Source organism: Toxotes jaculatrix, chromosome 4 (genome assembly GCF_017976425.1).
Source record: "Toxotes jaculatrix isolate fToxJac2 chromosome 4, fToxJac2.pri, whole genome shotgun sequence".
In the NCBI taxonomy this organism is placed as follows: Eukaryota; Metazoa; Chordata; class Actinopteri; family Toxotidae; genus Toxotes; species Toxotes jaculatrix.
In genome coordinates, this window is record NC_054397.1 from 6,402,003 (window position 1) to 6,416,049 (window position 14,047).

Sequence of the window (14,047 nt, forward strand, 5' to 3'; positions counted from 1 at the left end):
AGATGCCACTGACGCTGTTCCAGCTCACTCTGGAGATTACACTCAAACTGAAACACTTGAAAACATTTTTAGATGGCAAAGTTTACTGTAGAAGAATGCAAAGGTTAAGACGGCCAAGATTCTCAGGGTTATCAAACTTTAATTTCGCTCAGCTGCGAGATAATGTTGACTCCTTCAAAGACAGGCACATTAGATGAAGAGGTGGAACTGCACTGCCATCTAGTGGTCTCGGTCTGTTGATTTGATGTAGATTTGCAGAATACTTCATCATCAGAGACCCCCACACCACAAAGACTGTAGATAGACCCGACAGTATCAATTTGACCTGTATACTGCACTGTGCACGTAATTAATCTGTGATTAGATTCTATACCTCATGGAACCAGAAAGTAACCAACAGTCATATTTATTAAACCATTTTAATAAAAGTGTCTATGGCACCTTGTAGCTTTTAGGAGATGTCTGCAGAAGAGACACTAATTCACTTACCTCCTCTCAGTAATCATCTATATGATTCATGTTCGAATATTGTGTTGCAACGAAGATAATGTTTTAAGATATGCAGTAACTGAAAGGTCTTTCTGGTAGACAAAAACAACTCCCGCGTTTTTTTTTTCATTAACAATTTCGAGTCGATTTAGTCCGTCCTCTTACCAACAAACCAGCCATCGTCACACTTCTCCATCACATCAACAATGTCCCCCTCCCTCAGCTCCAGCTCGTCCTCGTTGCGAGGCATGTAGTTGTACAGGGCCTGGTATCTGTGTTAGAAAAACAGATTGTGAGCTTACAGCCATGATAAGCTGCACTAATAATACTGAACAATGATGTCACTCTTGTTTTTTTCCTTCTTTATCTAGTATTTTCCCTCTCTATATTCTTTGGTAACACCAATGTGTTTACATGCTATGCAAATAAGGCAAATACAAATACCGCCTACACACTGCACACCTGCAAAGCCTATGTACAGTTTAGCACAAAGAAGAGACGTGTATTATTGGATAACAGCAGTAAGGATAATCATAACATTAATGATACCAAATATCACTTACGGGTCTCCCCCACCATGGAGTGCATCTTGTACTAATCGCTGAGTTAAAGAGAAGGAGAGAGAGAGACAAACACAGACAGACGATAAATCAAAATGTGGCATTTCGTGGGGCTTTTTGAACAGAAACACTTGTGATGCTTTAATCATCAGAGATATTACAATTTCTCCTTTTTAGTAAGGAAAATTACACTGTACTGTAGAAAAAATACTTTACATACTTTAGCATGAACACTACAGAATGTGTGGAGATCAATCTGGAATGATATGGGTATTTCAGAGACATGAGTACAGTAAGAGCATGGTTGAATGAAGACATGCCCCCCTACCCTTCGACCTCTAATGGGTGACAGATAGGACCTCCGGGACAAGATGGGGCTACGAGGAGGTTTACCACCAACAACTGCATCCTGCTTAACAGGCAGAAAGACCAGAAGCAACACGCCTATAATCTTCCAACAGTAACCAAGTTAGCGGCCTTCACTATGAGCTGAACACACGTGCTGTAGGCTAATGACATGCTGTAAGACACCATCCATCAACACGCCAGTGCCAATGAAAATCATCTTGGACACACCACTGTACAACCAACAGGGACAACACGCACTAATTCAAGGATGTTCTCTGCCAGCCACAAATCATCACCATAGATCATCACTAACATCACCATGTTAGTGTACACTGAATGTTAGTGAACAAAACACATAGAAGTCTCAGTTAGGGTCGCCACTAATGATTATTTCAATATGGATAACTATGTCAACATATATGGATTACTTGTTTAGTCCATAAAATGTCTGGAAATCACAAAAAAAAAAAGCCCAACATTTATCAATCAATGCCATCATCTCCACATTCCAGCTTTACCTTCACCTTGGGAGACCTATGTCCCGGATAATGTGCAGTGGGGGGAGTCGGGGGAGAGCGTGGCGTAGAGGGGGGAGGAGAGGCGGGTTTAGGGGCAGACAGGGTGGGAAGGGGAACAGACGACTCTGACCTTGAGGGTTGAGAGACTGAATGCTGTGAGAGAACGTATGGAGAGGGGTGAGAAGGTTGGATGGGAGGCGGTGAGACAGGAGGAGACGGGGAGACTGGAGGTAGGGGCGATGTTGTGAGCTGAGGAAGGGATGGGGGCCGAGGGGAGCAAGGGGGAGACGGAGGGACAGTGTTATGATCATGCTGTTGTGAGCGTGAAGAAGAGGACGAAGGAGGAGCAGAAAAATAGGTGTCAAAAGAAGGGGGAGGTACGGAGGTCAGAGGTGGTGGTGTGGAGAGTGAGGAGAGGCCGGGGTGAGAAAGCCGTGTCAGGGTGGAAGGAGAGACATCAGCCTATGGAGGCAATAACACACACATCAATGCTGAAGCTGAAACATATGATGCTAACTTTAACATCATCTCCTTTAATTCTCTTTTGGCTGTATTTCACTAGAGCCCAAAAAAACCTGAGGAAGACATGGAGGAAAAGATTTTAGATGGGATATTAAAAAATTTAAATATATCAAAATTCTCAAGAACTCAATCTTCATTACAGTGCAGTTACATTATATACTGATTCCTTGTAAATTAATCTGCTTTAATGGCTGAATAATTCTAGTACATTAGAGGAAGTACGATGATCTTTTGTCAACTTTTGTGAGAGAATGCAGAAGTAGGTCTCTCTTTCTACAATGAAAAATATTTTCCTCCATGTCCCTCAACACATGCAGCTCACACCATGCTCTACCTGTGGACTGAGTCTTTCATTCAAAACTCTAAAGTCCTCTGCTCTCTCTTCTAAAGCTTCATCCTCTTCCTCAATGAACAACTCAGTATATCCCCTCCCTTTGACCGATGGTGGCCTTTGAGACTCGACTGGTTCATCATCATTCAGAGTCTTTGGCTGCCCTCCCCAGGTGACGAACAGCGGCTCCATCGTCACAGGCTTGTGAAACTGCACCTCTAACCGGACACTGCCTGCTGGTTCGCTGGCTGGAGTGACTGCTCTGGGTTTCGCTGCTGGCTGATGGGAGCTTTCTGCTTTTAACTTAAACCTGCTCTGGGATTCACTGGTTAGCGTAGCTGGTGGGGAATCTAACAGGGACAATCTTGAAAAGACAACATCGTCTGTACTGGTAGAGCCATCCAGGATCATAGATAACAGCTCGTCATAAGGGTCTTTTACCTGCAGCTTAATGTCAGGGGTTTTGCTGCTTTTGTTTACGGGTGCAGTGACCTTGTGCTGCTGTGGAACTTGTGTGTGGGACTTTATTGGCTCTGGCGTCGTGCGGGACAAAACCTCTGGCTTTGCAATGTGCAACGTTTGGGCTGTTTCAGTGAACCCCCTGCTGCTGTTGTATCCGAGGGAAGATTCAGGCAGCGGAGAGGTGAGTGAGGAATGAAGGGCAGGAAGAGGAGGAGGAGAAGAAGGAAGAGGAGGAGAAGGAAGAGGAGGGGGTTGGGAGAAAGGCAGAACAGCTGGGGTGTGACCTAAACTGAGCCTCCCTTCTTTAAAAGTTGGAGTTCTGGAAAATGTCTGGGGTGGAACAGTGAAGCCTCTTTGTGTCGGCGCAGGCGAGGGTGAAGGTGAGGGTGTCTTAGGCTCCTGAGCCTTTCTGAAAGGTGCGAGTTCAACTGGAAGAGGGGGAGGTGTGGGGGGTACTGGGGTGGTCGCGAAGGAGTGAGATGGAGTGGATGGTGATGTGTCCATTGTGAGGGACAGCCACTCATTGGTGACAGCTTGTAGGTCAAGCCTTTTCAACGAAGGGTGAGGGGAGGGAAGGTCACGGGTGGTGGAGGATGGAGGGAGATGGTAGAGAGGCTCCATGAAGATAAAGTGAAGAAGAAGGAATAGAATGTGATTTATAAAACCGTAACAGAGAGGTACAGTGTGTGTGACTATTCAAGACTGAACAGTGTTTAATAGGCTATAAAAACTATTTACTTCCTTATGCAAGTGAAATATTTACTTATTTATTTAATACATTGACACATAAACAATTTTCCTTCCTGGGTTTTTTTTTTTTTTTTTTTAACTTTCTAAAGATGTAAAATGTTTGTTTGTAATTGTTATGTTGATTGATAATGAAGACTACTATTCACAACAAACACTCCAACATTAAAAATCAATAAATCAGTTATTTTATAAGTGTATAAGTGTTTTATTGTTTTAAACTTTTTTTTTTTTTTTTTAACAAATTGCTAATTAAAAATGTATAACTCACTTGTATTGGTTTATTGTTTTGCATTGTGTAGTTACCATATTGTAATGATTCCCCTACCTTGATGGGTGTACTGCTTGGTGTCCTCGTGCCAGGGTGACCATGTGGATCTATGTGGTGGACGGAGCTCTTGGACGGGGAGCGCTTGACGATGTCAACATAGGACACAGGAAAGATGCCCTGTTTGGTTGTGTCTGGGATCTTCCCCTCATACCAGTTCTGATCCACCTGCCTTATCACAATTACTCTCTCACCCTACACACAGACACAAGTACATAAAACAAGGATACACATGCTTATAGCATTTCTAAAATCACCTTGTATGCTGCTGTTTACACATATGTACAAAGTTTAACAGGCTACCTTTCTGAGAGAGAGCTCCACATTAGTGTCAGCATTGAAGTTGTAGCGTGCCACTGCCTCTCCGATCTCTCTGACATGTGCTGGCGGAGGAGGACGGATCGGCTGCTGCTTCTCTGTGGACGGCATCTTCTGTGTGTGTGTGGGGGGAGCATTGAGAGGGAGGAAATATATTTAATATATTTAAATACACCTAGAAAAATGTGCACTCACACACATACACAGGACCAACACACAGATTCGTGTATCACTTGCACGTTTACCTCCACGTAGGATATGGGAAATATCCCCACCCGTCCACGGTGCTCCCCTTCATACCAGTTATTGTCTATCTGCCTGATGATATTCACTGCATCACCCTTTTTAAATGTCAGCTCCCTGTAACACAATGGTATCATTACAGTATCTTTGCATGCGTCTTTGATGCACTGCATAGGCGTAAGGAAGATGTGAACTGAAAAAGACACCGACATTTCTACCAGCAGAGCTCGTTTCATGTGAAAAGCATCCACTACAGAATGTCAGCCATTAAAGCGCGACAAAGTGAGACCCAGCACAGCAGAAATCAGCTGAACTCATGCACACATTAAAAAAAATAATGCAAAAAATAAATCAGTTAACGCCATTCAGGTGTGGCTGCAAGATTTGACAATGATGTTGTCATAAAAAGCAAAAGAAACTTTATGTAGGAAATGCTTAACAATCCGAAATGAAAAAAATTAAAGCAGCGAGTCAAGATGTGTCGATGTGCAGTCAGACATTCATGCATTACAGCTTTACTTCGTTGTGCGTGCGCTGTGGATTTACTGTACTCACTTAGCTGTTTGTGCCTTAAAATCATAAATGGCTCTTGCGGGCTGTTTCTGATGGAGGAGAGAGAACAGAATAAGTTGTGTCATCTGTTTATGGGAGACCTAGGAGATGAGAGTGAGAGAAAGAAAGCCGGGCAGCATTACCAGGTATAACATAAAATATAGCTTTTGAACGTTTGTGAGAACATTTGTTGTAGTGCTGTGGTATTATAAAACTGAAGACAAAAATAGTAGCCTGGCGAGCTTCGTTCTGAAGCTCAACAGAAGGAATCTCATTCATTACATGTTATTTAAGTGTACTGTAAGTGTAATATGCAAAAAATGGTATTATTTCTCAGTTATTTCAAAGAAATAAATGAGGAGCTGATAAGTGCTACAGAACCACACACTGAATATTCATCCAGCTTATGCTAATGTCTGAATTGTACGTTGGTGCTGAGATTCCTAGAAACCAGTTTCAATGTTGTACCTCTCTGTCAGGAGTAGGTCTTCTGCTCTGGGGTGTGTGGCGTCCATCCATGGTGGAATAACTCCTGGAGACATCCTGGTCTGTGATTGGTAGAGACACATGACAAAGGTCACATAAGTTTCCACAGTAACTAAAATCATGCTCCATTCATGCTCACAATACAAAAATGTGCTTTGGAAAAGTACTGAATGGTACAGTGATGATGCCATTCCAACAGGTAAATGAGCGAATGAAAGCTTGGGTCAAAAAAAAAGGTGAGTTTTATTTCCATTTCGTAGGAAAAACAAAGTGATTGGACTGTTCCCACAATATGACACAAAGAGACACATGCAATCCTTTAAAACAGAGGGAACACAAAATGAAACAGGGGGAAGGCAGCCCAAAAAAATATGAGAGAACCATTTAAAAACCAACATGAAAGCAAAAGGCTTGAGGGAAAGCAAATGACTGTGGGACAATAAGATGACTCCATAAATCTGCAAAACAGAAAAAGAATACAGCCAAAACAATACTCATAAATAAATACTAAAAACATGACAGGAAGTTTGATATTTATTTACTCCATCCAGAGTAGTATGCCGTAAATTCTCAAATGTCTTTACCTCCTTAACCAGGCCTTCCTTTGAGCCACTCTCCTGTTTTATAAGTATACTTCATCACATTTTAGCATGATAAGAAGCTCCTGTTTCAGTTAGCTATTTCCATCAGTACAATGACAAAGTCACGCATCTTGTTCTCACTAATTAATTCCAATTCGATGTACATTTTTTAAAAAATTGTTTCGCTTAGCATTAAAATACTGACACTTAAACTTGAACGTGCTTCAGATTAGAAGACTTCCAGCAAAAGGGCCGAATCGTCCCATTTTCCTAGCAGACTGTTGATCAAAGATCAGCAGGTGTTAGGCTTCTACTGACATTAACTTGACGCTGATTGTAATAATCAAGTTTTACTTGAGAATTTATGGTAAACAAGGCTTACTGAATGTAATATAAATATATAGAAAAGCACAGTGATGGGTGCATTGGCTGAACAACAAGGGGAAAAGGACGAGTGCAGAAAATACTGAAAGAGACACTAATGTAAATGTATGTGGATGCATATTTTGGGTATGCATGCATGTACATATGCAAGTGTGCATGTATGTTTGTATAGAAAAAAATCTATGTGTAGGTATGACTGGCTACATGACAAAGTGTACATGGACATACTTGAGGTGTGATATGTGTATTATCTCCACCTGAATAACAGAGACCATTTCCATTGCCCTGCTCCTCTCCATATTCATTATTGTTTGAGGTGTCCGAGTGGCGTCCATAACAGGCACTGATTGGTGACTGTAGCCGTGGTGTGGAGGGATCCTCTCTGTATGAGGCATACCCAGTGGGGCTCCCATCTGGGTACAAAGATGCAGAGGAGTGACCCCCGTGCCAACAGCCCCTCCTCCCCCGCAGTGAGGAGCTTCGCTCAGGCACATTTGGCAGCAGTTCGGCCAGTATTCTTCTCAGGATGCTATCATCGGGTGGCCTTGTGCCTCTGTGGCCTCTCTCAGCTTGAATGTGCTCATATATGTCTCTCAGGGCTGCATCTAGTGCTTCATAAATGGCCTGTTTGGACTTCGGTCTGCTACCTCGACCTCCGCCACCACTAATTCTTCTAGAGGTAGGTGGTGAGCCCTTTTTCCTGCGGAAAGGCACTGGGCTGACCAGGAAGGCCAGCTTGGACATCGCTTGCTGGGACTGTGAGCTCTGGATTTGGGAATAGCTGCTGCGGCTCTGCTGTGAAGGTCTCTGGTGCTCCTGCCGCGCTCGTTCTCTCTCATGGCGAAGCATGGTTGTGAAACGGGTATACGAGGCAGGGCAGCGGCCTTTGCAGGTGCTGATGAGGTGGCGGTGTTGGTAGCCCTGGCTCTGGCCGAGATTTTGGTGACCTGCATGGTGGTGGTGATGGTGGTGATGATGACGGAGGTGGTGGTGGAGGGTGGAAGAGCCATACAAGCTCTCAGAGGATGTTAGAGAGCAATGGTCAAAGTCACTCTCACTGCAAAATGAGGAGCCCTCCACCTGGATGAAGTCACTGAGGTCTGACGCAACAGCGTCTTGTTCGCTGTCAGAGTAGTCTGGGTTGGCTTGTGGGGCTTGGGGGACAGGAGGAGCAGGAAAGGACCGCCCATGGCTGGGCTCTGGTCCACGAGGCTGGCCCTCAGGTGGGCTACGAGGTCGATGCAAGTGATCCATGGTGTGAGGTACTGTTCCACTGTTGCCATTGTTGTCTTCCTCTAGTAAAGATTCTATTGAAAAACGGCGTTTTGGAAAATTGGGTGTGCCACCACCACCGCTGCTGGCTCGAGACGATGAGCCGCCGGGTGTGGTAGTGCCTGAAGGCACTTCACTGTCACCCAAGTTGGGCATGGATTTAGACTTCTGAATAAGGCGCTCATATTCAGAAATGCGGTTTGGCACCATATCGCGTGGCACCTCCACACCCCAAGAGGGTGCCCAAGGAGAGCGGCGATGCCGATGCAGGTGAGGCTGGCGCTCTAGTTCCAGGATACGAGCACGAACAGAGCGGATGACTTCAGATGGGATGAGCTGAGCTCGATCGATCTGATGCATTTTACGATAGAGTTGAAGAAAGCCCGGTGAATCGTGCGCCCGTCGCCGGTGAAGTCGTGGCAACGAGCGAGTGGAGGTGGATCCAGTTGAACCTGAGGGATTCCCATCACACACCAGGGACCCAGCACTTTCTGAGCGGGTGGCGTTGTGCCCGGCTGAGCCAGAATGCCCATCACTGAGTAAGTCATCACAGCTGCGTGACTTGAGCTTGCCAGAGGAGGGCGGCACCTCCTCCACACTGCTCCATGTCTCAGCATCCTGGTGTTTTGTTTGCCAGCTGTTCTTACAACAGACAGACTGCTTGGAGGAGGAGCTGCCTTCCTGGCTGGCATCCTCGTGGTCATGGACAGGGTCAGAGGGGACAGGGGGCAGATAAGGGCGCTGACAAGGACCTGGGGAGGTCAAACTGTTTGAATACATGTTGCATGCGTCCCCACCTTTCAGATGTCCAATAGAGAGCAGCGTGGTGAGAGAGAAGGAGGAAAGCAGGTTAAGCAATAATACCCAGCAGAAAGTTGGAAGAGCTGGGGAGAGGGAGAAGATTAGAAGAGAAAACAGGATGGAAGAAAGATGATTTGGTGTTTTTTTTTTTCTTCAGACTTCCACCAACACCATTCAAGGGAAATTATGACACCAGACAGACATTATACCATGAAAAACACAAAAAAACAACAACTTCACAAAATCTTTAATTTTCTGGCGACAGTACACTTATATGACAATCTGGGGAAAACAAGGGTAAAGTGAAAGACAAGGACAGAGAGAAAATATATAAAGTGAAAAGGAGATGTTTGTGTGTATACGTGTATACCTTTGGCTCTGGAGGGTGAGGATGGTGAGGAACGGATCACAGGTTTCTTTAGGCTGCTGCTGGGTCTGTAGGCATCCACTGGTTTAGGGGAAGTTGCAGCTCTGCTCTGAGACTGAGCATTCACTTGGGAACTTGAGGGCTCTGACTTCCTTCTCTTCCTGTAGTCGCTGGCAGCACTGCAACACAGTCCGACATCAACACAACTCCTTTCAGAACACCATACACTGGTGAATGCAGTTTGCAATAGGCAAAATGAATTCAGGCACTATAAATGCCACGCAGGTACATTGTGTTTATTATATTTCCTGTGTCATCTGTACTTACAAGCCCAGCAAAGACCAAAGTATAATAAATTCTGAACAAATAAAGAGTTTTTCACATCACCAATCACCTCAATGAACTACGTGAAAACAGCATAAAACATTTTTACTCTTTTCTAAACCACCTCACTTAATTAGAGACAAAATGAGCAAAAAATCTATTGCTTTGTCAAAAACCTTTTTTCCCCCCAATGTTTGAGGGATTTTAATGTTGAACATCAACAATGCTTGGCATTATGAAAACCTTGAATGCATTTTTACCTACATCCAAATTCCTCCTACTAAAAACTATGCTATTACACTTGTTCAAAAAGATAAGACAACAAAGTCACTGGAACTTTACTTATTCAAAACGTCAAAAATAAATAAATAAACAAAAAAAATCAGTAGGCTTTCTATTCCGAACAAACACACTTCCATGAATTAGACGGCCTATTCATCACATCCTATTTCTGCCCTTTCTGTTCACCGAGGAAAATGGGACTGAATAAGCAGGCCATTGGTGAAAGGAAGTAGGATGAGAGGAGGAAGGGGGGGTTGAGGGAAGGATAGGAGGTGAAGGGCAGAATCAATAGATGTGCCGGGTTAATTTATTCTGGCTCAGTTAGAGAGAGGGAGTTGCAAAGCACCCTGCCTTCAGCGACAAAAGCAAATAAAGAGTAACACTAATCCTTGCAAATCATCACTAATAGCAGCCACAGTGGCTATTTGCACCAGAGACAGGGCAAGAAAGCGCAGAGTTTTGATTCTGTGCTGAATCACAACAAGGACCACTGCTGCTGAAAGGATGGGGGAGGGGGATGGGGGTGATGCAGAGGAAAATAAAAGAAACAGAGGTTACCTCGCAGGTCTCTCCGGAGCCTTGTCAGCAGGAGCGATGTGCAGGGATGTCTGAAATAGGGCAGACGACAAAAGAGAAAAGTGAGCTCCGCAAGAACAAAGACTCGAGGCAGAGCAGCTCACAATGCACAGCCTGCATGCGGTTGTTGCTGTGCCACACTCAAAACACTCCCCCAGCGTAAGGTGCGATAGATGCTGGTTCCACATGGCACACCTGACCGCCAAGAGGCCTACCGGTGTAAATGCTGAAGATAAATTTCTGCTTTCTCTTGGGCTGCTCTGGAGGATGATGGTAAAGGTAAAATAGCAAAGGATGTTATGAGCTGAGCTCAGGGGGCAAATGTTGCCCTGCAAAACCTGGCATGGATCAGCTGGAATGGGTCTAAGTGGTAAAGAATATACAAAACATTTTAGCAACAAAAGTCTGCTAGAAGACATGCTAATGAATGCAACCACTGCAATGCAACTTTTGGGTAAATTATGCTTTTTAAATAAAAATTTTTTAAAAATCTAGATCTTCATAATATTTTCCAAGGTGATGGAGATGATAAACACACAAAAAAATCTTTCAGTATACAGTACAACTTTCATTCAATTCCAAGCAAAAAGATGAATAGCATTTCAAAGCTACATGTTTAACAGTTTTCACAAAGCAACATCGCACTCATCTTGCGGTGGATGGATGACATGTTGACATGAGATCAAACTGCACTGATGCTACACACGTTACACTCACTTTAAGCAACTGTATCTTGCTTTTTTCTAAACATGATAAATTTTGATTCCTATGACTGGTTAGAAATTGTGAGATTAAAAAACACTACTGTAACACTCATGAATGTGAGATTACCTCAATGTGCTGGCGAGCGGAGATGTCTGGATTATAATCCAGCCGTTTTTTAGGAGGCTTGAGCCCCAAGCAGCAGCAGTGAGCAGGAAGAGGAGGAGGAGGAGAGGAGGAGGAGGAGGAATAGGAGGAAGGTGAAGATGAGGTGAAGGAGGAGAAGCAGTGGTGACATCATGGGGAGGAACCAAAAAACAAGAAACATGTGGAGAGAGTGACACTCGTTAGAGAATCTGAGTAACCAGAGATGGACTAGTTCACAGAGGTTGCATGTTGCATGTGCACACACTCTATACACACTAGCGCACTTTCACTTACAAACGCAAGCACACACCTGCACATAATACATACTTGTTTATATGTCTTCCACTGCTGCTTTATTTCTATGCTAATCTAAAAATATCAACATTATACTACAGTTTATCAGTGCCAAGGCCTGCTACATCACCCTTAATACCACACACACACACACACACACACACACACACACACACACACACACACACACACACACACACACACAGAAATGTGCCCATGTACCACACACATGCAGAGTGTAAAAGCAAGCTGTAAAGCAGAAAGCTGAGTGAAGCTCGAGCTGCAGTGTTTCTTTGAGAGTGCAAAGAATTGCACTATCAAATGCTGTGATTTAGTGCTGGTTTACTAGTGCAGATTAACTAGTGTTCACTCAATCGGTCAAAACGTGTGACTTGTCACCTCAATAAACACTCAAACACTGAACATACTGTGAGATTCTGTCCCTGCTGGACCAGTCAGTGCATGGAGGGAAACCATCTACACTCTAAAGGCTTATTCAGTGGTGTGAAACATTCAGAATATTGCAGGTAGAAATCTCAACACACAGCCCAACATGACTCTGGAAGACAAAAAGTCATGCCAGCTCCACATGTGACATTTTCACCTGAACATTTCGAATAAGCCCAGAAAGTCATCACCTGATGTCATGCTCTGGCATGAACAGAGGCATGTCCTCATGACACTTTGTAAATCAGTGGGTTGGGGTAATTTGATCCTAGATCTGTGGCTAGAGGCAATCCCTGCCCTGAGCCACAAGGATGTTATTACCACCTACATCCAGCAGAGGGCACTAGAGCCATTTAGCTTGTAGATATACAGAGCATTCCTCCATACTGCCAAAAGTGAATAAGAAATGAATGAATGATTACATGAATAACAAGCTTAATAAAAGGCTGATTGATTGATACACATGTTAACATGTGCAAGAGATGCTGAAGAAACTGCACAGACCTAGAATGCTATGCAGAACAAAAGATAAATAAAATAAAAAAGAGAGTATTTATCAATATCAAAAAAATATATATATAAGAATGTCCAGGTTTGTGTGTCAACTTTTCAGTGCCTGCTAGCCACCAGACCAAAAAACCCAGCAACGCAAAGACATAACACAGCCTGTCACAAGGGTTGGGGGAAGGGGGGTAGTCACAGCACCCAACAAGTACCACATGCCCAAACAACTAGCTCCACCCAGTCTATTGGTGGAGACATAAAAAAAAAACATGGGTGGGGTGGACACAGTGGGTGTGTGCCTATGACGGGATTGTGGTTGAGGGAGTAGCTAAGGCCCTGACTTACCGGCCGCCCAAACTCCAGCTCGGAAAAGAACTTATACCAAGGCTCGTTCTCTAAATCTATGTCATCATAGGTCTGGGAAAGCACGACAGTGACAGAGAGAGGAGGCAGGAGAAGAGACAGAAGAAAGCAAGTGTGGAAAGAAGTCACACACAAAGAGAGACATGGACCTCATGGTTAGGAACGGGCAAAGGTGGAACAGGGAGATGGGCACAGAATGAAGATTTGGGGCTAATGAGGGACAAAAGTGATGATGCAAAACCCATTTACTACTGACAGATACTACTGAGAAATTTTTGCTTCATGACTTTCACTGATTGGACGGTAATTCTGAAACTTTTGGGAACAAACACTACAGTATATATTAGGCAGTGTACAATAGTGCCATATAATCAGGCAGCAATTAAACTTGTATGTAATATGGACAGTCCAGCACTTGCCACCATTGGGGACTAAAGAGACTGATAATTTAAACACCTCAGCCCCTTTTGAACTGATATTCATTTCTTTCATGTGCCGGAAAAAAATAACAAGGCTGCGAAATCCAGGACAGAATCCCATTACTGCTGATTTATTCTAAGCTGATTTATTGATTTATTCTAAGCCATAGGACAGGTGACAGCTAATGAAAATCAGCATGTTTCTTTGAGCATTACATATTTAACACCCAACCTCATCATCTACAACTTTCTGTAGGTTCAGCGGATGGTACACTAAATACTGTATGTCACAGGGGCAGAGAAAGGCGAGATTTTCTCCAGGAGAGCTCATTACATTTAAGAAGAGGAGAAACGGGCATATATTATAGAACCGTCTGGAAGAGACATAAGGGATTATTCACATGGGGTTAGGTTTCACTTCTACATTGACGGGAACATTAACATGGAATAACTGATCACATTTAACATACTGCTTTGTTTTTTTTTTAATCTGTTGTGTGCTTCTGTCACTTACTTAGAGAACACATTAAACATAAAGTAAAAACAGTGCCATAAACCACTAAACTGGCCTGGCAAATCATATTTCCAAATAAAAAAAAATTACTGTACTTTTTTGGTTGTTTTGAATCCTATTTATAAGTTTTCATACTGCCTTGTGTTCCCAGTCTCCCCTTTCAGTT

At 43.6% G+C, this 14,047-nt stretch overlaps 1 protein-coding gene across 1 annotated transcript in view; it reads right to left on the reverse strand.

The window, feature by feature from the left end:
* LOC121180786 (sorbin and SH3 domain-containing protein 1-like) overlaps positions 1–14,047 on the reverse strand; it is a 46,490-nt gene that overhangs the window by 2,368 nt on the left and 30,075 nt on the right. Inside the window, exons 14-27 of the mRNA XM_041036433.1 lie at positions 12,931–13,002; positions 11,323–11,379; positions 10,474–10,523; positions 9,313–9,488; positions 5,887–5,966; positions 5,422–5,468; positions 4,869–4,983; positions 4,609–4,737; positions 4,306–4,500; positions 2,772–3,845; positions 1,916–2,377; positions 1,378–1,458; positions 1,053–1,090; positions 655–761 (exon numbers count right to left, since the gene is read on the reverse strand). Of these exons, the coding sequence (XP_040892367.1) occupies positions 655–761; positions 1,053–1,090; positions 1,378–1,458; positions 1,916–2,377; positions 2,772–3,845; positions 4,306–4,500; positions 4,609–4,737; positions 4,869–4,983; positions 5,422–5,468; positions 5,887–5,966; positions 9,313–9,488; positions 10,474–10,523; positions 11,323–11,379; positions 12,931–13,002 (2,683 nt within the window). The remainder of the gene's footprint in view (positions 1–654; positions 762–1,052; positions 1,091–1,377; positions 1,459–1,915; positions 2,378–2,771; positions 3,846–4,305; positions 4,501–4,608; positions 4,738–4,868; positions 4,984–5,421; positions 5,469–5,886; positions 5,967–9,312; positions 9,489–10,473; positions 10,524–11,322; positions 11,380–12,930; positions 13,003–14,047) is intronic.